The sequence below is a fragment of the Ovis canadensis genome, chromosome 1 (assembly GCF_042477335.2).
Source record: "Ovis canadensis isolate MfBH-ARS-UI-01 breed Bighorn chromosome 1, ARS-UI_OviCan_v2, whole genome shotgun sequence".
Lineage (NCBI taxonomy): Eukaryota > Metazoa > Chordata > Mammalia > Artiodactyla > Bovidae > Ovis > Ovis canadensis.
In genome coordinates this window covers 179,680,125-179,706,691 of record NC_091245.1, presented here as the reverse complement: position 1 = coordinate 179,706,691, position 26,567 = coordinate 179,680,125, and the positions used below count along the sequence as shown (strand labels likewise).

The 26,567-nt window shown below is 42.0% G+C and overlaps 1 protein-coding gene across 1 annotated transcript in view; it reads right to left on the bottom strand.

The window, feature by feature from the left end:
* CD96 (CD96 molecule) overlaps positions 1 to 26,567 on the bottom strand; it is a 102,291-nt gene that overhangs the window by 16,576 nt on the left and 59,148 nt on the right. Inside the window, exons 9-10 of the mRNA XM_069552942.1 lie at positions 3,824 to 3,901; positions 3,228 to 3,299 (exon numbers count right to left, since the gene is read on the bottom strand). Of these exons, the coding sequence (XP_069409043.1) occupies positions 3,228 to 3,299; positions 3,824 to 3,901 (150 nt within the window). The remainder of the gene's footprint in view (positions 1 to 3,227; positions 3,300 to 3,823; positions 3,902 to 26,567) is intronic.

Below are 26,567 nucleotides of genomic sequence, written 5' to 3'. Positions count from 1 at the left end.
TCTGTCGTCCCCTTCTCCTCCTGCCCCCAATCCCTCCCAGCATCAGAGTCTTTCCAATGAGTCAACTCTTTGCATGAGGTGGCCAAAGTACTGGAGCTTCAGCTTTAGCATCATTCCTTCCAAAGAAATCCCAGGGCTGATCTCCTTCAGAATGGACTGGTTGGATCTCCTTGCAGTCCAAGGGACTCTCAAGAGTCTTCTCCAAAACCACAGTTCAAAAAAATATATTTATATATATGTATAACTGAATCACTTTGCTATACACCTGAAGCTAACACAACATTGTGAATCAACTATATTTCAAAACAAATTGGAAAAAAAACCTTTTTAAATTTAAAAAATAAATTGTACTTGAATTTATCATTCCATATATTGTCACTTGGCATTTACTTTTTTGATTCAACATAGTGCTATTAGAATTCATTCATGCTGCCATATGTGACTGACATTCACTCATTTTCCATTGTTCTACAGTATTTTATGATTGTATTACAACTTAGTTATCTACACTCCTAACTATAGATTATTTACAGTTTTATTTTTTGTTGTTATTATAAGCAGTGTTCTCCTCCCCAGCATTTGTATACAAATCTCCTGGACACATGTAATAATTTATTTTGGGGGGGTATTTATATAGGAGTGGGCTTCCCTGGTGGCTCAGACAGTTAGGAATCTGCCTGCAGTGCAGCGATGCGGGTTCGATCCCTAGGTCAGGAAGATTCCCTGGAGAAGGGAATGGCTACCCACTCTAGGATTCCTGCCTGGAGAATCATGGACACAGGAGCCTGGCGGGCTATGGTATGTGGGGTTGAAACATGACTGAGTGACTACTTCTTGAAGTAGAAGTGTTGGATTTTCTGGCATACGACTCTTTAGCTATGAAATATAATCCCTATGTAGTGGAAAGAGATGGTAACAATTAATACTCTCACCAGCAACATATAACAAGTTGTATTGATCTGCATCCTATAAAACTCTCGGCAATTTCAGACTTGTTCATTTTTCCAAATTGGTTTTCTATAAAATAACTTTCTGACTTTAGTCTTCGCTGGCAGGTCCTGATGGTTAAAGAGGCTTAGAATCTCTAAATGGTTTCTGGCTCCATGGATGTTGTCTTCTGTGATGTGCCTATTTGCTCATTTCCTACTGCTTTTTGTCTTTTAAAAAACATTTGTAGACATTCTTTATATATTCTTGATTTAAAGTTTTGATCCTTTGTCAACTATATATTCCTGATCCTTTTTCAAACATGTGGCAAATATCTTCTCCCAGATTATAGCTTGCCTTTTTAAAAACTTTCTTCAAAGAGTCGTAATGAAAAGAATTTTCTTAATTTAATTTTTCAGTCATTTTTATGTCTAGTGTCTCTTTTTTCCTCTGCCCTTCCATATCCCAAAGCCAGGAAGGAATTCACCCTGATTTTATTACATGTTTTAATATTTAGCTTTTTGATATAAATATTTTAAGCTATATGGAGTGAAGGGCACTGCCCCTCACTCTTGGTTAATTTTTGTGTAATGTACATGGTGGGGGCTGCATTTTAATGCGTTTTTCTTGTTAAAAAAATCAGCATTCCTGGGTCCACTTGCTGAATGTTGTCTGCACAGTACTCTGGACACCACCCTTGACATACATCAAGGTCACGCTGCCTGGTGATCTCTTTGTGTGCTTTTTCTCCTCTCTTCTGTGTGGTCTCTCTCTTCCTTTTCATTCTTGTATTTGGGTATTACGTCCACAGGTGTCTTGTTATATTATCAACATATTTATTGAGAGACATATATTACATTCAATTACAGAGGGTCATGCCTAGACTAATGATGAAAGTATCATGAACTAAAAAAGATTATGATTAACCTAAATTTGTGAACCTGAGCTTCATCGAGCTCCAGCTCAGTCACTCAACTGTGTCCGATGCATTGTGGCTCCTCTGTCCATTGAATTTTCCAGGCAAGAAGACTGGAGTGGGTTGCTATTTCCTACTCCAGGGGATCTTCCCAACACAGGAGTCAAACCTGTGTCTCTTTCATCTCTTGTATCAGCAGGCAGATTCTTTGCCACTGAGCCACCTGGGAAGCCTGAAGTCCATAAAAAAGATAAATAAATAATGCCCAAAGAGAAATATTATATAGGTTCCTTTCCCCTCTTTGATTTATTTCCTAAGAACAAGTTCCCATCAGTGAGATGACTGAGTCAGTGGGTATAAAAGATGTTTGGAGGTTTTCAGTGTACAACTTAAATGCTTTTTAAAAGGCACATGCACATTTACTCTGTGGCAAAGGGCCCAGGAGCTAAATTCAGAGTCCTAAACCTGTAGTTCCCAGGGGCTTCACTTCTCTTTGCTTTAGCCACGTCCTTCGCCACTTAAGACCATACTCATCTTTGTTTTGACCACTAACAAGCAGTGTATTTCCTTTTTAGACCCTGTCAATACTTGCTACGGAGAAGGCAATGGCACCCTACTCCAGTACTCTTGCCTGGAAAATCCCATGGACGAAGGAGCCTGGTAGGCTGCAGTCCATGGGGTCACGAAGAGTTGGGCACAACTGAGCGACTTTACTTTCACTTTTCACTTTCATGCAGTGGAGAAGGAAATGGCAACCCACTCCAGAGTTCTTGCCTAGAGAATCCCAGGGACGGGGGAGCCTGGTGGGCTGCCGTCCATGGGGTCGCACAGAGTTGGACACGACTGAAGCGACTTAGCAGTAGCAGCAGCAATACCTGCTAAAGCAGCATCAACAGACCCTGCTGCTACTTGGTCACATGGCAAGTAACAAACTATTTCTGTACTCACACTGAGCTTCCCTTTTTTCCTTTTTCTAGTGATATGCACATTCTATCGAGTTCTCTCTTCCCCCAGATGTACTCATGGTTTGCTTTTTCATCTCCACTTTATTCAGATGTCACTTTCCTCAGGAAGGCCTTCCAAGACCACCCTATTTAGAAGGGCACTGCCCCTCACTCTTGGTTCTCGCTGTCCCCCTTCTCTGCTTAGTTTTCTCCATATCACTTTTCATTATTTGTCTGTCTCTCATCCACCTGATTGTGGAACTTAGACCTGTTTTGCTTATAGGTATCCCCAGCAACCACAACAATGCTTTAAACATGGTCGATGCCTTGTAAATATTTGTTAATATGATCATAAACAAAGCACACAGTAGTTGTTCAGTATATGTGTTGGATAAATGAGTGAGGCCCGGAGGAATCCAGGGGACTCACATTTCACTTACAGTGTTTGGCATCTTTCCCACTGGAGGTCCAGGAGTAATTGAATCCTTGGGTAGGCACATCGGAATTACTGGCTGAAAGACAAAAATTTCAGAATTCTATTTTCTGATAAAGTTGTAATTTAATTTTACTTTGATGTGCTGAATTTTTAGTCTGTATGACTTTGGGGAAGTCTGAAATTGAAAATATGCTTCCTGACACAGAGAACACTAGCTGGCTTGCGTTAAGCTAAAGTCTGAAGTTTATGTTTAATGCCCAAAGAAAGCAGATATTTTCTTTTTTTTTTTTTTCTCTTCTTGTGACCAAGTCAGATCACTGGGAGTACTCTCAAAATTACTTTAATATTACTCTAAAAATCCCATGACAAATGACAGGTACAACAATAACAAGTCACCAGTCCATATTTTTAAGATTATAGTAATTGTCACATCAATATATAGTTGCTGGATTATAATTTGCCACAGAGTAACTCAAAACCAAAATATCAACATAAAATGAAAAATACAGTTTTTCCCCAAACCTCAATAATATTATAGCTGCAATAAAACCTGTGGTTGTATTGTCTCTTTGGAGTCACATGAGGAGTCTTGCTACTCACTTTGAACACTTGGAGGGGTGACGTTTGAAGTTGATGTGCTCACATCTACATGGGCTGTTGATGATGGAGTTCGATAACCTATTTTGAAAACAAAATTTCCAAACTGTCATAGGAATTTACTTTCATATGTTTAAATGTGCCACTATACTTAACAACGGAGAAGGCAATGGCACCCCACTCCAGTACTCTTGCTTGGAAAATCCCATGGATGGAGGAGCCTGGTGGGCTGCAGTCCATGGGGTCGCTAAGAGTCGGACACGACTGAGCGACTTCACTTTCACTTTCCACTTTCATGCATTGGAGAAGGAAATGACGACCCACTCCAGTGTTCTTGCCTGGAGAATCCCAGGGACAGGGGAGCCTGGTGGGCTGCCATCTACAGGGTCGCACAGAGTTGGATATGACCGAAGCGACTTCGCAGCAGCAGCAGCATACTTAACAAAGGTGACATATAGAACATGGAGTATTGGATTTGGAAAGAATCTTAGTGCATACATAGTCTGATGGCTTCATTTTATAAAATACAAAACAGAGTCCAAAAGTTCTATGCTTGTGGTTGCACAACCAGTTTCAATATTATTTATTTTATATTAACCCAGTTCTCCTTAGTGCAAGTGTATTACATTCACACTTTCAAAATATGTTATTTTAGTGTCTACTATGTGCAAGATGATTCAACACGCAGTTTGAACAATGAAGACAAGATCTTCACCCTTATGGAATTTATCTTGTAGTGAATTTTCACAATTATATATAATATTTTCACATATGAAATATGGTTTAACATTTACTTTAATTCCTAGCTTTCTAAATCATCTTAATCTTCATTAGCCATAATTTCCCATTTTCCTCCTTCTTCCTTTCCCCTCAAAATGAAAGACTAATTCATATTCATTTGAAAATACCTCTAGAGATAAAGCAAGGTAGATTGAAATACAAAAATATTCAACTATAGCCACTGATTTGGAAAACTCAGCAGTGGCCACGGGACTGGAAAAGGTCAGTTTTCATTCCAATCCCAAAGAAAGGCAATGCCAAAGAATGCTCAAACTACCACACAATTGCACTTATCTCACATGCTAGTGAAGTAATGCTCAAAATTCTCCAAGCCAGGCTTCAGCAATACATGAACCGTGAACTTTCAGATGTTCAAGCTGGTTTTAGAAAAGGCAGAGGAACCAGAGATCAAATTGCCAACATCTGCTGGATCATCACAAAAGCGAGAGAGTTCCGGAAAAACATCTATGTCTGCTTTATTGACTATGCCAAAGCCTTTGACTGTGTGGATCACAATAAACTGTGGAAAATTCTGAAAGAGATGGGAATACCAGACCATCTGACCTGCCTCTTAAGAAATCTGTAGGCAGGCCAGGAAGCAACAGTTAGAACTGGACATGGAACAACACACTGGTTCCAAATAGGAAAGGAGTACGTCAAGGCTGTATATTGTCATCCTGCTTATTTAACTTATATGCAGAGTACATCATGAGAAATGCTGGGTTGGAAGAAACACAAGCTGGAATCAAGATTCCCGGGAGAAATATCAATAACCTCAGATATGCAGATGACACCACCCTTATGGCAGAAAGTGAAGAGGAACTAAAAAGCCTCTGGATGAAAGTGAAAGAGGAGAGTGAAAAAGTTGGCTTAAATCTCAACATTCAGGAAACGAAGATCATGGCATCAGGTCCCATCACTTCATGGGAAATAGATGGGGAAACGGTGAAAACAGTGTCAGAATTTATTTTTTTGGGCTCCAAAATCACTGCAGATGGTGACTGCAGCCATGAAATTAAAAGACACTTACTCCTTGGAAGAAAAGTTATGACCAACCTAGGTAGCATATTCAAAAGCAGAGACATTACTTTGCCGACTAATGTCCATCTAGTCAAGGCTATGGTTTTTCCAGTAGTCATGTATGGACATGAGAGTTGAACTGTGAAGAAGGCTGAGCACCGAAGAATTGATGCTTTTGAACTGTGGTGTTGGAGAAGACTCTTGCGAGTCCCTTGGACTGCAAGGACATCCAACCAGTCCATTCTGAAGGAGATCAACCCTGGGATTTCTTTGGAAGGAATGATGCTAAAGCTGAAACTCCAGTACTTTGGCCACCTCATGCGAAGAGCTGACTCATTGGAAAAGACTCTGATGCTGGGAGGGGTTGGGGGCAGGAGGAGAAGGGGATGACCGAGGATGAGATGGTTGGATGGCATCACTGACTCGATGGACGTGAGTCTGAGTGAACTCTGGGAGATGGTGATGGATAGGGAGGCCGGGAGTGCTGCGATTCATGGGGTCACAGAGAGTTGGACACGACTGAGCGACTGAACTGAACTCAATAGCCACTGAAACATGTTATGTCTCTTGGGAAGATAAATATTTAATAGATTTTTTTTCTATGTATTTCTCCTTTGCTCCAAACATGTTCATGGTGGCTTACATAAATATGCAAATACAAGAAGATAAAAGCAGTGGATAGAAAGGAAAAGTAAGGGTAGGAGAAATAACATTAGATAAAGAATGTTGAGTGTTGTTAAAACTTAGCTGGGGATATTACATAATGTATTTCTTGATGTAATATTCTCTTAGATATAGACTGCACATTTGGTCAGAATGTTCTAGTAACAATGTTAAGAAATAAACAGCATTTGTTACACCACTGATGAACATTATAAGATAAAAAAGTCAATTTTTAAGAAAATTACCACTATTCTTTTTATTATGATTAGAAAGAATTTTCTCCCCAGTTTCTGTAAAAAGGGTACTGTAAAATGCACACAATATTCTCAATAATATCTTTACAGTATGGCAGCCAATATATTCTTTCACTCTCAAGCTTTAATTAGTAGTGAATAGCCTGGCAATTTTCCAGGTATCTCAGTTCCTGGAAAGGGCATGCCTTAAATTGAAAACAAGGGTGACTGAATCTCTGAAAGAAATATATATAAGATAAATAAATAAATTGGCATCGTGGCTCGTGTGTGTGTGTGTGTGTGTGTGTGTGTATTTGTGTGTGAAGTCACTTCAGTTGTGCCTGACTCTATGCAACCTATGGACTGTAGCCCTCCAGGCTCCTCGGTCTATGGGATTCTCCAAGTAAGAATACTGGAGTGGGTTGCCATATTCTTCTCCAGGGGAGCTTCCTGACTCAGGAATTGAACCCGCATCTCCTATGTCTCCTACATTGGCAGATGATTTCTTTACCATTAGCACCAGTTGTAGGTCACATCAGATGATCAACAAGCATCATTTTGCAACACAGCCTACCAATGAACGCCAAAGACATACTATACCCCAGCTCCACGAATCAGTCAGACATGTTAGATGCTGCTTCAGATGATGCTATTTGAGGGAAAAAATGTGCAGCCAGCATCAGGATGGGCAGAAAAAGTCTTTTAAAGACAGGACATACACAGTTTCGTTTATTCAACAAATACTTAGCGAGTTCCCACTGTGTACTAGCATTGAGGATAAAGTACAGAAAAAGAGAATTTTTGCCCCTGCCCTCATGGAGTATATAATTTAGTGAGAATAAAGGTCATTGTGGCAGATTACTGGTTGATCACCAAACCCAGTCCTCTTCTTTCTGGCATAGAGAAACTAGACTTCCCAGCCTCGTGTGCAGTTAGATGTGGTGGCCAAGTCCCAGGCAATGGACTGTAAGTAGGAGTGATGGCTGTTGCTTCAAGGCTTGTCATATAAAAACATCCCACACATGGTCCTCCATGATCTTTCTTCATGTGTTATCCAGATGCTATGATGCAGAGTGGTTTCGAAGTCAGCATTACATGTGACAAAGCTGGAAGCCTGGGGTGTCAAATAACTAAGCAGAGCACTCAGCTACTAGCTCGGCCTTATATTGCATCTGTTAGGATAAATACATTTATATCAAGTATAAATGAAGAAATGAAATTTTGGAATTTGTTGTTATTACAGGTGGGTTCCTTTCCCTCATAAAGAGTGGAAACAGAACTGCAGTATAAGACGGGAAGTACTATGGTGGAGAAAAGACACGGTGCTGTGAGATCCCAGAGGAGGAACACATAACCAAGGCACGGGAGCTCAGGGAAGGTTTTCTGGAGGAAGTGACTTAACAACTAGGCTTGAAGAATGACAAGAATTAGGAAGACACATCAGAGAAAGAGAGCAATCAAGGAGCAGAACGTTCAGTGTGGAAGACAACTGAAGTCTGGTGAGAATGTTGAAGGCACTCTGTGAGCAGTAAAGAGATGAGCATGAAGTAAGAAGTTGCATCCTTAAAATTCCACAGGGGAATACTATCCAGCTGGTCCTTACAAGGTGCTATGCCCCAGGGTAAGTGACAGGTGGCCTGGACTATAGGGTGAAGGCTATAGGGAAGAAAAGAAGTGGGAAGGTTTCAGGTGTGGGTCCAACAGGGTTGGTACATAGCTGAATGTAGGAAATAAATAAAAGAGAGAGTCAGAATAACTCCCAGTTTTCCAGTTTGGGCAGGTGTTTGGATCAAGGTGTTGTTATCTGAGAAAATAAACAGAAAAAATATCCTTGGAAGGCCCAGAGGTACAAAAATGAAATAAAATTTGGACAGATTGATTTTGACTGCATACAAGATATCAACTTCCAGCAGAGGGCTGGTCATATGAGTCTGAATCTTAGGAGTAAAATTAGGTTGCAAATGAATATTTGTGAGACATCAGTATGTAGACAGTAATTGGAGTAACTGAGAGCTCCAAGGAGGATGGGTCCTGGGAGAAGACAGAGCCTAGGATGGAATGATGGGGAAAACTTTCATGTGACATATTGGCAGGAGAAAAGGAGATTGAGAAGGAGGAGCCAGAGAGGCAGCGACAAAGTCAGGGGCTATGTTATTAGAGAGGCCAAGGTGACGGAGGGTTTCCAAAAGCAGGGCCAGTCAGCCCAACTCAGCAAATATTTGTGAGGGAAGGCTGTGTGCCAGATGTTGGGTCAGTACAGTCAAATGATGCCAAGAAAACAGATTTCCATCTGGCTCTTAACTGCTAGGAAGCCATTGCATTAGACACATCATACTGCATCCAGAGTCTACAAGACAGTTTTGCAAATCATTTGGAGATTTGTAGCTTAGCTATTAAAAGCATCAATTCCAGAACCAGATCCCATGAACTGAAGCCTGCCTTAGTTCAAAGTTAGATGTGTGATCTTGGTAGAATCCATTGACCTTTCTCTCTCTCTCAAATTCCTCACATGTAAAATAACAGTACTTTTCTACAGGGTGAGTGTATAAAGTACTTAGAAGTATGCCTGGCATGAGGTAAGGGCTAAAAAGTAATGTTAGAAGCTATACAACAGCTCGTCTGCCGTTTAGCTCAGGTGCTGAAAACACAAGCACATCGTAACAATAGATGACTTGGATCTCCTATGCATTCTACTATTGCTCCCATTTCCCCAGTCCTTCTAGAAGGGGGCTGATGTGAGGTAACCAATCCTTCCTTCCCTAGGCTGGCCCAAGTCAAGAACTACGTTCCAAAAGGCTGTACCAGAAAACGGCTACCTGTGCGGGGAGAAGAGAACGGCAGCCTACTGGGCACTGGTTCTATGATGGAGTAGTCGTTTCTCCTGGCAGAGTCACCTGCAACTCTCCTCTCACCTCACTGAGCCCCTAGTGGTTCACATACCTGTGCAGTCATTGTAACTTCTACCTCATTGCCTTCCACCACTCATCAAGTGATGGGAAAAAAAACACACCAAAAGACTGCCTACAGGATACATGAAGTATTTGCAGAGTAAGCTCAGATTGTCTCAAACTGAGTATTGGGATCACATTTCTGGATGCATAGGGAATTGAGCGCTGGCATTCACCCACTGGCCCATCTGACAAGGTTGCTGGGGAGGTCAGTCACTCTTTACATCCCATGAGCTTTCTGCTGACTGTGCTCCACTGCGCCTTCTAGTGGACTTATCAGGAAGTCTCTGCGTGCAGAGCAGCTATGCATCTCCTCAACTTGTTCAGTCACCTGAGTTGTGTGCGAATCTGTCACCTCGTGGATGGCAGCACGTCAGGCTTTCCTGTCCATCACCAACTTCCGGAGCTTACTCAAAGTCGTGTCCATTGACTTGGTGATGCCATCCAACCATCTCATCCTCTGTCGTCCCCTTCTCCTCCTTCCTTCAATTTTTCCCAGCATCAGGGTCTTTTCAAATGAGTCAGCTCTTTGCATCAGGTGGCCAAAGTATTAGAGATTCAGCTTCAGCATCAGTCCTTCCAATGAATAGTCAGGGTTCATTTCCTTTAGGACTGACTGGTTTGATCTCCTTGCAGTTCATGGGACTCTCAAGAGTTTCTCCACCACCACAGTTCAAAAGCATCAATTCTTCAGTACTCAGCTTTCTTTATGGTCCAACTCTCATATCCATACATGACTACTGTAAAGCCATAGCTGTGACTATGCAGAACTTTGTTGGCAAAGTGATGTCTCTACTTTTTAATACGCTGTCTAGGTTTGTCACAGCGTTTCTTCCAAGGAGCAAGCGTCTTTTAATTTCGTGGCTCCACAACTGGTTCATTATGATTTTATGAACCTATGGATAAAAGAGTGAATTTGAATTTCTCTCTCATCAAGATGGCTTTATCTTTGTCCCTCTTTGCAGTAATTTCTTCAGTTATCTATTTTTTAAAATTTTGTGTGATTATGTGTTTTCCTTGGTGGCTCAGTGATAAAGAATCTGCCTGCCAATGCAGGAGACCCGGGTTTAGGGAAGAGACACTAGAGAAGGAAATGGCAACCCACTCCAGTATTCTTGCCTGGGAAATCCCATGGGCAGAGGAGCCTGGCGTGCTACAGTCCGTAGGGTCACAAAAAGTCAGATGCAACTTAGAAACAGACTTTTTTTTTTTTCATAACCATACAAAACAAGGTAAAAAATACAGAGAAGTAAATAACTAGCTATAGGTAATCATTGGATACTGTGGTATACTGAAAGATACGATGTGCTTCTGCTTCTCCTAATTACTATAGGAAGAAAAGGTGAGAGAGGAAATGGGGAGAGGAAAGGAAAAACAAGAAAGACTATCCATGTTTTAGACAATTCTCAGAAGGATGAGAAAAGAAGGATCCCTTTACCCTGGGACTCTGTTCCTTGCATGGGAGAATACACGGCTTTCGTTGTCCGTCAGCAGTCTCTTATCTCCCCTCCCGTGGACCAGCATCTTTTATTCATTCATGTAATCCACTCTTCCTCCCTCCCTCATTCTTTCGCCCTCATTCTGAGAGCTGACCTTCACAGTATTCACCAAGTGACTTAGTAAGCGAAGGCAGAAAGAAATGGCTTCAACATTGGTGATACGATCATAATGTTAGGTAGGTAGAACAGGGAAAAGGAGTCCAAAATGGTGTTGGCTGCAAGACAAGTAAGGGAAAAGCCCGCGAAAATAAAACAAAAAAGGTCCAAGGACCGGAGTGAGGACCTCAGGTAAAACAAACAACACTCCTGGCTGGCCCAATTTACATAGGGCAGGCCCAGGGAGAGATAAACATGTAGAGGAGCCAGAGCCAGCTCTCTCTCTCCCGCACGCTGGGGCGCTCTTCTCCTCGTCTCTTTAGATCGACGTGCCTTCACGCCTCAAAGATGGATTTTCCTGCTATCTTCTAAATAAAATAGAGCTGTTACACTGAGCTGTAACACTGATTTGTCTAAGCGCTATAACATGGTCCATTCGAGACCTGAGAGCTATAACACGGTCTATCCAAGACCCGAGAGCTGTGACACGCCGAGGGGGTTGTAATGTCCGTCACTCCAAATCTTTGTTATGACGAGACAAAGAATCGAAAAACACACACTCGCGTGCCATCTATGGTGCCATGACTTGGATATAAATTGGCTGAAACAACCTCCCTGTGGAAGAGGCCAAGCACAGCCGGAGCCCAACTCAGCGAAGCTCCCGCGGTAGAGGCGGAATGCAAAGAAAATCCAGCGCAAGGGAAGGCCCATCGTGCCGGAAACTGGGACAGCGGAAAGCCCACGCGGCCCAGTGTCAGATCTCAGAAGACCTCCAGTTAAGGTAAGAGGTCCTCGCTCCTCTGGCTGGAGGGACGTGCCTAACGAAATCTTAATCCCTGTACAGTCTCTCATTCCTTGTTTCCTCAAACCTCCCGTGAACAGGCGGGCGGCAGGGGGCACAACTGAGGGCCTCTGGAGAGGCTGCTCCTCAGCATGTCCCAAAGGCGCTATCTGCTGAGCCCCAGTAGCTGTTACACAAGCCGGTGGGGGTTCTTCTGTCCTTTCTCTTCTGCCCCAAGGATCAGACCAAAGAAATGGTGAGCACCGGTCAGATATTTAGCAAATTTTCCGGCGGGCTATGAAGGGGATTCCTTGGCACATTTTTCCCACTGCTTTTTCCTCCTGTCCTTCAGCTCTTTCCCGGGACTCAAGCCCAGCCAAAACTAACAAAGCTCAGACTCTGAGGTCTCATTACAAAAATTCACTGACAGTCAAAGAGGTAGACTTGTTAAAATTCAAAAAAAAGTGCTGGCCGTGGAATGAGGCCTGGCTAGGTTTTGTGAGCAGGGTGAATTCATATGCTAACAAGTGAGAAGATCATCCCAGCTATTGGGGAACCGCCCACTCCTTCATCTCTTTCACAGTGCCTTGGAGCTGTCCTGCCACCTCTGGGTGTGTCTGTTGGTTTATAGATTGGGGATTAAGGTTTACTTGAATTTGACTTGTCAGCTTGGACCCAGTTGATTTTAATTGGTTTACATTATACCCTTGTGCTATGTCATTCTTTCAAAGGTTGTGCTCTGCCCTCTTCCCTCCTGTTTCATGCTCTTTTCCTGAGCCCCATCCAGACCCACAAGGTTGCCTCTACAATCTTCTGGAAAGACAACCAGAAAATAGCTGGCCTTGGGAGGGAAATACTCTAGAATATCCAACCCCCTAATCCTACCCAGTACTGGTCACACTGGAGATCTTGGGGACGCCCAACTCCAGTCTGGGGGTCCCAGGAGGTCATCACGCCTTGACCTGCCTAGGGATCTGGTCCTCGAAAGGTTGTCACGCCTCAACCTGCTCAGGGATCCGCCAGTCCCAGGGGTCCCAGAAGGTTGTCACGCCTCGACCTGCCTGGGGATTCGATCTCTAGGAGGCTGTCACGCCTCAGCCTCCCTGGGGATATGCACACTGACCCGGGGATGCCTGGCTCTCAGATTGTAACAGTACTAGGTAGGATGAGCTTACATCATATCTATTCCCATCCACAGTGGGCAAACTAGCAATGAGTTACAAACCCCTTAATTTTACCCTGTACCCAGCACTGGTCACGCTGGAGACCTTGGGGACGCCCAAACTCCAGTCCGAGGGGTCCCAGGAGGTCATCACGCCTTGACCTGCCTAGGGATCTGGTCCTCGAAAGGTTGTCACACCTCAACCTGCTTGGGGATCCGCCAGTCCCAGGGGTCCCAGGAAGTCGTCAAGCCTCGACCTGCCTGGGGATTCGATCTCTAGGAGGCTGTCACGCTTCAGCCTGCATGGGGATCTGCACCCTGACCAGGGGACGCCTGGCTCTCAGGTTGCAACAGTTCTGGATAGGATAAGCTTCAAAAAGACTCACCTCTAAGGAAGTCCACCCATAAAAATAAAAAAACATACACTCGCGTGACAATAACAATAGTAATGGCGATGAAGAAAAAGAACGAGGAAGCAATAATCAGAGAACTTTGTATTTTTTTGTGAGGGCTTCCCTTGTGGCTTAGCTGGTAAAGAATCCACCTGCAATGTGGGAGACCTGGGTTTGACCCCTGGGTTGGGAAGATCCCCTGGAGAAGGGAAAGGCTACCCACTCCAGTATTCTGGCCTGGAGAATTCCATGGACTGCATAGGCCATGGGGTTGCAAAGAGTCCAACACGACTGAGCGACTTTCACTTCTTTTTCACCACCATCATATAGAAATCTCAGGCTAATAAGCAACTGCCAGCCATCTCTGAAAATACTTCTTACTTACAATGAACAGACATTTTTTGATTGCCCACACTGGCTGCTGGCACTGATTGGTAACGTATGATTTAATTCTGGCAGGAGTCACTGGGTATGATAACTGGGAATTTCATTTGTATTAAAACAACTGATTAAATGTTCTTTTCTGGAGGTCAAAAAATAATGTGACATAAATCCTTGCTTACTGCAGATTTACTGCAGGGGAAAGAATTTATTCGATTCCATCTAACAAGTGTTCGTGGACCACTGGAAAGAGGAACACTGCCAAGGCATGCATGCTGCCTTGATCCTCGCTCCCCTATGTCTCTTGCCTGGTTTAGACAACAGCTCTATGCGTCCTCTCATGAGCAGGCCTGTAGAGTTTGTTGAAGGCCGAATACATGCCAATACGCTTCTGGGAACAAAAGGATCAATGGCATCTATCACTTTCTTGAAGGGGCCCAAGATCATTTCAGTCTTACTTATCTCCAGCTGAATTTTGTTCTGATCTTGGGCTAAGGATCTGTATCAAATTGCATAGGTTATGGAAAGAGTGATCCCTTTACTCTGGGACTTTGTCTATCGTGCAGAAGTCAGAGCTGAAGCCATCCAGAGATGGCTTTACACAACGGTTCAAGGTTAAGGCCCCTTGGCATTACATGACTCAGCTTCAACAATCTCAGCACTGGTATCTCTTTCTATTCCCTGTCCATGTTCTTTCATTTACTCACCCAGAATTTGGAGCCTCTGTTTTCCAGGCATTTTGCTCAGCATTGGGGGCACAATGATCAGTTTCTCTGGAGTTTAGCTTTACAGAGGATATGGCTATTAACCAGAGACTCACATAAATCGATCCAAATATGAGAACACTGAAGGAGGGAAGGACTAGTCTCAGGAAGGCTGCCCCAGGAATGTAGAGGGAGAATGGATGCAGGGGAAGAGCTGTGGGAGCTTTCAGGCCAAGGCCACAGCGAGTGCAAAGACCCTGTGATGGTCTCACGCGCAGCGGCTTAGTAATCGCAGTGGGTGGTGCCTTTCTGTTCCAGGGCTGGGCCTTTACAAGCCCTCAGTGTTTGTTCTGTGTGTCGAACTGAACTGAGTGTTGTTACCATGCACACTCGTGGCCTCAGCATCAGTAGGACAGTGATCAAACTGGCACATCGGTGGTGGGCAGCATTGCTTGTTTTTCAGTTGTTTTATTTTAACTCTGTTTCTGAAAGCAATCGCTTCCTAAAGCCTGACCTGGAGATTCTGTAACTTTAAGGGGACATGTGTATCTGACAATCTCTTGACATCAAGTACAGCATTTTAAAAGACTTGTCTTCATACTTCTTTCAGTCAAATCTTAATAAAAGATTCGTATTATATAGTCTGGCATGTGAATAAGTCATACTTGCTTTTTGTCTTTTCTGTTTCAAGGTTATGCTTGCACTTACAACATGGCAAATCCTCTTCAACATTCAATAGCTGGCCTTATACTATGACATACTTTGTAGGTAAGTAATACAGCAAGTATTACCCCATGATAGACAGTTATTTGCTTTGTTTAGATAGCTAGATATTGTTTGCTGGTTGTTTATTTTTTCTTCAGTTTGAATGTTTACTGCTATTTAAACTTGTACATGTCCAGAGATACATAACCATGATCCTTGGTTTCTAGGAAAGAAGAAGGGGTTTAGAAGAAAACATTGCTTTATAGAAATAAGTCTTGCTATATTAATTCATGAACTGCTATGAGGTTAGATGAGATTTGAAACTTTTTGAAGCCCATTTCTATTAAAACTTAAAATGTTTTTTCACTGAGGTTAAAAATTACCCTTTATGTTAGCACTAGAAATTTAATTAAGTCAGAAGTCATCTCTAGTCAGTTCTGAGTTGAATGGAGGAGACAGAACATGTTCTGTAAGAGCCAATTTGGTTGGCTGTTTGTGACATTAGAAAGCAAAACCCAGCCTCTTAACCTGGACTCTAGCCATCTTCCCAGTGATTGTCCCTCTCACTGCCAGAGAGGGAAGGGCAGGGAAATGCTAGAGGCCTTATGGTGAATTAATTTGGGAAAAGTCTGAAATATTTTCCAAGCAATTTAAATTAATTATTTAACATGGTTGACTATGTGCCATATAAAAGACAGGTGAGCAGTTGTGATGTGAGGTAAGTGGAGGATAAAGGATAAAATGGCAATGATCACAGCGAAAAGGAATATTGATTTGGTCATCGCTTTCTTCTTCAAGGAATTGAAAAATACAAGTAAAGGTGTTGATTTAAGATTAATTTTGCTTACTGGACTCTTATGATCACAGTATCCTTCTTGGCCTGGAATGTGTAAGCCTTAGCTTTAGACTTGCTCTTTATGCATTTTCACATTTCATACTCTTAGTAACTATGTGATAACATGACTTTGTTTTTTAATATAAGGAAACAGTATTAGAGAAGTGAAGTAACTTTCCCTGGGTTACAGAGCTAGTAGGTGGCAGAGATAAGAATTGAATCCAAGCCTGTCTGACACCAAAGATCACACTCATTCCTTTTTGGTGGCTTTGTAGTGCAGAGATCCTTGTTGCAGCTCACGTTGTCAGAACCAGGGCTTAGTCATGGACGTGTTTGGTCATGGTCCCTAATGCACAACCACCCAGAACGGAAACCTCTGTAGCCTCGGCTTCTCTCCTGTCTCTCATCATCACTTCTTAGTTTCCTGTCATAAGACTACTCCGTTTTCAGGTCCTGAACAGGTCCTTTTCCTTTAGAGAGCCTTCTTCTTCTTCCCTTCCTTTGTTAATCACGTTCTCCTTCACACTTTAGAAAATACCCTTAACTCCCCCTTCCCCCCAGGCTTCATTGAGTCACCAATACTCACTGATGGCCATGCATTACCATTGTTCTAGGTGATGGAGATTTATCAGAGACAAATCAGACCCCCAAATCCAGTCATGGGATTCACTTTCTTGTGGGGAAAAGCCAGACAAGTAAATTATATAAGATGTGAAAAGACACTCAGGAGAAAAATAAAACAGGGAAAGAGGACAGGAAGTAAGAGAGAGGGTACTGCAGTTTGAAATGAGTTGGTCGTGGAAAGCCACATTGAGAAGGTGACGTTTGAACAAAGATTGGGAGAAGATGATGTGTAAGCCATGTAGATTTTCAGGGGAAGAATTTCTAGGCAGAGGAAACAGGTGAAAAGACCCTGATGTGGGAGTGACCAGGGCATGTTGGGGGGACAGCAAGGAGGCCGAACTTGGTGAAGCACCGTGAGTGAGGGGGAAAGCAGAGTAGTGAGAATATAGTAAACATGTGACCTTTCAGGCCAGCTTTACAGATATCTGCCTTTTCTCACTGCCCACTTCGCTCCTTCACTCAAGAGAACATGATCTTGGTGATCTTCATTGACATCCAAATCTATCTCACACCTAATTCTAGATTTTTTTTTTTAAATTAAAACACACACACACACACTTTAGACAAAGACAGACTGATTAACTAATCAACCACTCTATTTCCTACCTTGGGTTCCTATCATGTTCCCAAAAGGATTTATTGTTGTTGTTGTTTAGTTGCTAAGTTCTGTCCGAATTTTTTGCGACCCCGCGGACTGTATAGCCCTCCAGGCTACACTGTCCATGGGATTTTTCCAGGCAAGAAGACTGGAGTGGGTTGCCATTTCCTTCTCCAGGGGATCTTCCAGACCCAGGGATCTAAACCGCATCTCCTGCTTGGCAGGTGGATTCTTTATCACTGAGCCACCTGGGAAGCCCTCAAAGAGATTTAAGGGACCTAACAATAAAATGTAACATTTTGATGCTATGAACCAGGTATTTTAATTGTTTTCTATGCAAGTCTCCTCTGTTGCTTCTAGTAACCCACTGAGAAAGGCAAGGCTATGGTTTTTCCTGTGGTCATGTGTGGATGTGAGAGTTGGACTGTGAAGAAGGCTGAGCACTGAAGAATTGATGGTTTTGAACTGTGGTGTTGGAGAAGACTCTTGAGAGTCCCTTGCACTGCAAGGAGATCCAACCAGTCCATTCTGAAGGAGATCAGCCCTGGGATTTCTTTGGAAGGAATGATGCTGAAGCTGAAACTCCATTACTTTGGCCACCTCACGCCAAGAGTTGACTCACTGGAAAAGACTCTGATGCTGGGAGGGGTTGGGGGCGGGAGGAGAAGGGGACGACAGGATGAGATGGTTGGATGGCATCACTGACTCGATGGACGTGAGTCTGAGTGAACTCCGGGTGTTGGTGATGGACCGGGAGGCCTGGCGTGCTGCGATTCACAAAGAGTCTGACACGACTGAGTGACTGAACTGAACTGAGAAAGGCACTACCTATGCTAACACTCTTCCTTTTCTTCTTTATCTCTCTGTCTCCATTTTCTTCAAGCATCCTCGTCATGGCTATGCTTTTCAGAATTCTGTTTATTACTTGTCAATCCATCACACTGTGGCCAAAAACTACAGCTTTCTGTGGACCATCTCAGTAGTAAATCATAACCTCATCATGCTTGCTTCATTTTCATGGAATTTATTATACTTACTCATTCTTTAATTTTTAAATAAAATTGTATGTACTTAATGTGTACACAGGATGATTTGATATATATTTATACATAGTGACATGACTTCTACACTCAACACATTAATATGTCATCTCTTTTCACAGTTACTTTTGTGTATATGTGATGAGAATGCGTGAAATCTACTCTCAGTAAATTTCCAACATTCATTACAGTATAATTAGCTATACTCATCATGCTATACATAAGATCTCCAGACTTATTAAGCCTTCTTAACTCCAAGTTTGTACACTTTGACCAGTAATGCCCCATTTTCCCTATCTCCTCATCCCTGGTAACTGCCATTCTACCCTGCTTCCATGCATCTTGACTCTTTTTAGATTTCACATGTAAGTGAGATCATGCAGTCTTTTTGCTTTTTGTGTATGGCTTATGTCACTTAGCATAATGCACACCATGTTCACCCATGTTGCACATCAGGATCTCCTTTTTTTGAGGTCAAACTATATATATATATACACATACATACACACACACACACACACACACACACACACATATATATATTAATCAATGGGAACCTAGACTGTTTTCATATCTTGGCTATTGTGAATAATGCAGTGAATATGGGGGCACAAATATCTCGTAAAGGTGGCTTATTTCATTTCCTCTCTGTATATACTAAAAAGAGAGATTCCTGGATCAAATAGTAGTTCTACTTTTAAATGTCTGAGGAACTTCAGAAACCATTTCCCATGTTTTTTATACTATTTTCAGTTAAAGTCTGTGTGTTCAGTTGAGTTCAGTTCAGTCACTCAGTTGTGTCCGACTCTTTGCGACCCCATGAACTGCAGCACGCCAGGCCTCCCTGTCCATCATCAACTCCCAGAGTATACCCAAACTCATATCCATCGAGTCGGTGATGCCATCCAACCATCTCATTCTCTGTCGTTCCCTTTTTCTCCTGCCCCTAATCCCTCCCAGCATCAGGGTCTTTTCCAACGAGTCAACTCTTCGCATGAGGTGGCCAAAGTATTGGAGTTTCAGCTTCAACATCAGTCCTTCCAATGAACACCCAGGACTGCTTTCTTTTAGAATGGACTGGTTGGATCTCCTTGCAGTCCAAGGGACTCTCAAGAGTCTTCTCCAACACCACAGTTCAAAAGCATCAATTCTTCAGTGCTCAGCTTTCTTCACAGTCCAACTCTCATCCATACATGACCACTGTCTGTGTCTTGAAAAGTGAAAGTGAAGTCTCTCAGTCGTGTCTGACTCTTTGTGACCCTATAGACTGTAGCCTATCAGGCTCCTCTGTCCATGGGATTTTCCAGGCTATAGTACTGGAGTGGATTGCCATTTCCTTCTCCAGGGGATCTTCCCAACCCAGGGATTGAACCCAGGTCTTCTGCATTATAGACAGATGCTTTACCATCTGAGCCACCAGGGAAGTCTGTGTCTTACACTCCCATTAACAGTGTACAGGGTTCTCTTTTCTCTATATCCTTGCCAACACAAAGATACCTTTAATTTTTTGGATAACAGGTAAGAGGTGATATTTCATTGAGGTTTTGATTTTAATTTCTCTAATGATTTGCAATGTTGAGCAGCTTTTCATATACTTTTTGGCCATTTGTATATCTCCTTTTGAAAAATGTCCATTCGGGTCTTTTGTTTATTTTTTACCAGGTTGTTTCTTGTTTTGCTATTGAATTGAAGAAGTTCTTAATATATTTTGGATATTAACCCCTTATCAGATATATGATTTACAAATATTTTCTCCCAACCCATAGATTGCTTTTGCATGTTTTTGTTTCCTTTGCTGTGCAAGAGGTTTTTAATTTGTTATTTTTCTCTAAGTTTGATGTAGGACACTTGTTTATTTTTGTTTTTGTTGCCTGAACTTTTGGTGTCATATCAAAGAAGTCATAGATGAGGCCAACTGATGTCAAGGAGCTTCTCCCCTAAGTTTTCTTCTAGGATTTTTATAGTTTCAGGTCTTATATTTAAATTTTAATCTATTTTGAGATGATTTTGGTATATGGTATAAGAAAAGGGTCCAATTTAATTCTTTTGCAGGTGAATATCCAGTTTCCTAGGCACCATTTATTGATGAAACTATCCTTTTTCAGTGTGTACTCTTGGTACTTCTGTTGAAAATTAGTTTGGGTATATTTCTAGGCTCTCTATTCTGTTCCACTGGCCTACATGTCTGTTTATGCATATACCACACGGCTTTGATTACTGCATCTTTGTAGTATATTGAGAAATCAGGGTGTGATTTCTCAATCACTCGAGAACTCTGTATTCTCAGCAATGAAACAGCTCTGTGTTTCCAACTCTGTTCTTCTTTCTCAAGATTGCTTTGGCTATTTGGTGTCTTTTGTGAATATGAATTTTAGGGTTGTTTTTTCTATTTCTTTGAAAAATACTGTTGGAATTTTGATAGAGACTGAATAAATTTTTGAATCTGTATATCGTTTTGAGTAGTGTGGACAATTTAACAATATTAACTATTCCAATCCATGAACATTAGATGTCTTTTCATGTGCTTGCATATTTCATCAGTGTTTTATAATTATCAGTATACAGATATTTTACTTTCTTACTCAAATTTATTCCTAAGTATTTTACTCTATTTTGATGCTATTGTGAATAGGACTGTTTTCTTGATTTTTTTTTGTTGTTGTTGTTGCTGGTGTCACTGAATTTCTTTTAATTTTAATGTATAATGCAGAGCAGAATTTTCAAATGGAACCCTTTGTACCCCTGTTTGAGGAGAGATCCCAAAGGCTAAGAATGATATTATATGGCAAGTCACCTTCACTTCTAAAGTAGAGCTCTAGAGCAGCTGTGAAGGATACGTGAAGTTAGAGCAGAATGGGCTCTGTCAGCTCCATCATGCACCCCAAGGCCATGTAGGCATATTGGAGCAGTCCTGGTGAGCATTTCTTTGGAGAGAGTTGTCAGGGAGCTGTGAATCAAGTCCCTTTTCATGGAGGAAGGGAAGAAGAATATGCTTCCTTACCTTAGCCAAGTGAAGTGTGGGTTCAAGAGACCACTCAGAGTTCTTGAGCTGCGTGTGTTGCTGTGTGGGACAAAGAAGACTGGTGCCAGGCTAAAGAGGCTGTGCTGGGAGCCCGTGCTTGGGTGACAGTGCTAAACGGGCATAGTGAAGGGAGATACAGCCATACTGGGGGGAGACGAGCACTTCCCCCAGACAGAAGCTGAGGTACATGTTTTCCCAAACAAAACAGGATGCGACAAAGCAAAATCTCACCCAAGAAAAATCCTGAGAGGAACAAAAAAGTCCCCAAGTAGAAACTAGCTGGTTGTGGGGAGGAGGGCAGGCGGTGCTGGGGGCAGGAAGCAGGAGACTGAATTTTTAAATTATGGATACAAATCTGTTCTTGTGACTGAAAGGGACCAGATAATTATTATACAAAAATCACCAAAAAATCCAAGGAAAAATTTACCTAAAATTTCTTTGAGAAGCTAGGCAGAAACTCTACAGTGCTCATTCGAACAGGGAATGATACGAAAAAAGAAAATTACTCTTTTTGCTAAGCTACTCAGTTTACCTTATTTATTCAACTAAAAACAAAGGTAAAATTTATTTGTAAGTTTAGGCTGCTACTGTCATAGTGATATGGTTCATTAAGCTCAACTGTCCATGACTTTGCCTAATTTTATGTAGACTTAAACCTAAAAATCTGACTTATTTTCTCAAATAGTAATATTTTCACTTGACCTTCCACTCTATTGACATAGCATTTATTGACATAGTTACCCAGTCTCCTTGACAAATGTGTAATTTTATATTCCATCAATTCACCTGCAGCATAAAAATATAGCTTTTAAACCCACAATGGCATTAGCTGGACAATTGAACTTAAAAGAATATAGGTCAGCAAATACATCTAAATACATCTGAGTCAGCCTCATCAACCCCTGATATCAGGATAAGGTGGATATTGAGCCTCAGGTCAACAAAAAGAGATGTGTGGTGTGAAATCTTAATTTTTACATACAACTCTTTTCCATGGAAGGCAGATAGTTAGGGGGAACATGTGCTCACTGAAGGACTGAAGGCAGTGTGTATTGCTGGATTACTGGTCCAGAAAGAATTTTCCCCCTATAGAGGAAGATGCCAGTAGGCAGGACAGAGCTCATCACACATCACGTGGTGCATTCACAGACACTCAATAATTAGTAAATGAACTGAAGAATTTCCAACAGCTTTTCCCCAGAGGTAACTCACTCCAAGGGGGGAAACTGAATAAACAAATACCCAAGGTAAATCAGTCATCAAGGAGGCTACCATTGACTTATGTGCAATAGCTATGGAAAGAATTAAGAAATTATTTAATGAACTGTAATGCGTGTCCCAGGTGAATGATGGTGACAAAGAGGGAATGTCCAGAATTTCCTAAAATTCAATGGAAAGCATTGAAGTATTATTTGGATTCAGTACATATCTCTGGGCAATAAGAATTATAGTATAATGATGTCGAGAGGAAAATGGAAAATGAATGGAGGAGGTTTCTCTCCGATTTATTTCCAACTGAGGAAATATTAGCCCCACTTCTGGAGGCTGCATTTCTCAGAAAGCACTGGTCTAGAGAAGGGAAAGATTAATATAGGCATAGCTGTCATATTGACCTTTCATAGCAACAATACCAACATCATACTAGAAGGGAATTATTCAATGTCCAGTGACATTTATTGAGCACCCATCAAGTACTCTCAGAGGCAGTAAGACTCAGGCTTTCAAGCTAACTGTCTAGGTTCCATCTTGGCTCTTTCACATTCTGCACAATTTTGGGTAAGTTAATTAACCTCTTTGTGCTTTGGTATCTTCATCTGTAAAATGGGGATAACGATAGTACCTATACCATTGCTTTTTGGGGAGGAGTCGGTCAGACAGTAAAGAATCTGTCTGCAATGAAGGAGACCTGGGTTTGATCCCTGGAGGAGGACATGGCAACCCACTCCAGCATCCTTGCCTGGGAAATCCCATCGACAGTGGAGCCTGGCAGGCTACGGTTCATGGCATCACAAAAAAGTTGGATATGATTCAGGGACTATACAACAACAACAACAAATGAAATAATACAATAACTAGTTTATAATAGTGCCAGGCACATCAGAGGCAGTCAAATATTAACAAACATTATTAAAATTGTTGCTTAGTAGTGCAATACAATCATAGGGGTTGGTAAAAATTGGGGAAAAATTAGTAGAAAAAAGCCTGGAAGACCTTTGTACAATAGTTTTACTAAAAATGTTTAATTTATTCTCCCACATTTAGGCAGACAACCCTGCTGAGACATCTGTCACACACATTACTCTCCATGCATCCATTCTAGCTTAGACCATTATCACTTTCAATCTACATCATTTGGTCTTCTGTTTTACTTACATTTTTCATATACTCAAAAAGCCATAGTGGCTGTTTGTTGATGATCAGATCACAGCCCAGATACATATCCCATTAACCTAAGCTGCCCTGGAGGAGGAAAGTGGAAACCCACTCCAGTATTCTTGCCTGGAGAATTCCATGGACAGAGGAGGATGGTGAGCTAGATCCATGGGATCGCAAAAGAGTTGGACTCGACTTAGCACCTAAGCAACCTAAGTTTATTCCCACCTGGTTCCACCTCACCTGAGCAACTTGCAGCCCCCTCCCCAACAAGAGTTGTCAGCACTCATCCTGCTTGTCTTCCCATGTCCTGTATTCATTTTATGTCTTTGCTCAAGACTATTGTCTGAAGACCTCTCTCATCTTTCTTCCACATGCGTCTGTATTTCTTTCCAGATCCCCTGGGCAACTTTCGTGATTCTACTCTTCCTGCTCCCAGAACTCATTTCTTTTTCTTAATTTTTGGTGCTTGGATACATATGATAAAACTCTCAGACAGCAACAGAGGTGTCCTGATCGTTGAAGCCAGGTACGTCATGGCCACAGAAGGTGTCAGAAGTTGCTATTACAAACAAATCACAGAGGCTTCTCACTGCCTTGCAGTATCTCTCCGGGACCCTCCTCTCTTAACTTTAGAATCCAATATCCAGACCACAGCTGATCTGATCTGCTTCCGCTGTATTTGTTTTAGACTAATCTTATCTGATTCCTGTTTGACCCCATCCATTTCTGACATGCCTTCTCATAAATTAGCAGTTTCATTGCATCCCCTGGGTAATGCTTCCTTCAGTCTGTACCCTTCATGTCTGACTCTCTGCTCACCAAGGATCAGGTGTGCTCACATGCAGAGCTGGCCAATGGTTAGAAACAGACTGGATTTACTATTTCCTGCAAAACTTCTAAGAGTAGAAAGATCCAGACTGTGAGAATTAGCTAAAATTTTAGAGAGGGCTTAATATCAAAAATTAATGCCATCAGATCAAGAGTTGTGCACAAACATAAAAATAGGGGGCAGTGGCAAAAGGTCTATGACCTAGTGGTCAATGAAATGGGAGGCTAAGCAAGTGGTCTGGCTAGACTGTGAGTTCTGTGGAGCTGGGGGCTGCCTGTCTCATTCATTATACCCCAGTTCAGTTCAGTTCAGTCTTTCAGTCATGTCTGACTCTTTGCAACCCCATGGACTGCAGCATGCCAGGCTTCTCTGTCCATCACCAACTCCCAGAGCTTACTCAAACTCATGTTCATTGAGTCGGTGATGCCATCCAACCGTCTCATTTTCGGTCATCCCCTTCTCCTCCCACCTTCAATTTTTCCCAGCATCAGGGTCTTTTCAAACGAGTCAGTTCTTTACATCAGGTAGCCAAAGTATTGGAATTTCAGCTTCAGCATCAGTCCTTCCAAAGAATATTCAGGACTGATTTCCTTCAGGATGGACTGGTTGTATCTTCTTGCAGTCCAAGGGACTTTCAAGAGCCTCCTCCAACACCACAGTTCACATCCATACATGACTAATGGAAAAACCATAGCTTTGACTAGATGGACCTTTGTTGAAAAAGTAATGTCTCTGCTTTTGAATATGCTATCTAGATTGGTCATAACTTTCCTTCCAAGGAGTAAGCATCTTTTAATTTCACGGCAGAAGTCACCATCTGCAGTGATTTTGGAGCCCCCCAAAATAAAGTCTGACACTGTTTCCCCATCTATTTGCAATAAAGTGATGGGACCAGATGCCATGATCTTAGGTTTCTGAATGTTGAGTTTTAAGCCAACTTTTTCACTGTCCTCTTTCACTTTCATCAAGAGGCTCTTTAGTTCTTTGCTTTCTGCCATAAGGGTGGTGTCATCTGCATATCTGATGGATGGGTCATGGTAGAGAGGTCTGACAGAATGTGGTCCACTGGAGAAGGGAATGGCAAACCACTTCAGTATTCTTGCCTTGAGAACCCCATGAACAGTACGAAAAGGCAAAATGATAGGATACTGAAAGAGAAACTCCCCAGGTTGGTAAGTGTCCAATATGCTACTGGAGATCAGTGGAGAAATAACTCCAGAAAGAATGAAGGGATGGAGCCAAAGCAAAAACAATACCCATTTGTGAATGTGACTGGTGATAGAAGCAAGGTCCAATGCTGTAAAGAGCAATATTGCATAGGAACCTGGAATGTTAGGTCCATGAATCAAGGCAAATTGGAAGTGGTCAAACAGGAGATGGCAAGAGTGAATGTCGACATTCTAGGAATCAGTGAACTAAAATGGACTGGAATGCGTGAATTTAACTCAGATGACCATTATATTTACTACTGTGGGCAGGAATCCCTTAGAAGAAATGGAGTAGCCATCATGGTCAACAAAAGAGTCCAAAATGCATAACCTGGATGCAATCTTAAAAACGACAGAATGATCTCTGTTCATTTCCAAGGCAAACCATTCAATATCACGGTAACCCAAGCCTACGCCCCAACCAGTAACGCTGAAGAAGCTGAAGTTGAACGGTTCTATGAAGACCTACAAAACCTTTTAGAATTCACACCCAAAAAAGATGTCTTTTTCCAAGGAGCAAGTATTATTTAATTTCATGGCTACAATCACCATCTGCAGTGATTTTGGAGCCCCCCCAAAATGAAGTCTGCCACTGTTTGCACTGTTTCCCCATCTATTTGCCATGAAGTGATGGGACTGGATGCCATGACCTTAGTTTTCTGAATGCTGAATTTTAAGCCAACTTTTTCACTGTCCTCTTTCACTTTCATCAAGAGGCTCTTTGGTTCTTTGCTTTCTGCCATAAGCGTGTCATCTGCATATCTGAGGTTATTGATATTTCTAGCGGCAATCTTGATACCAGCTTGTGCTCATCCAGTCCAGCATTTCTCATGACATACTCTGCATATCAA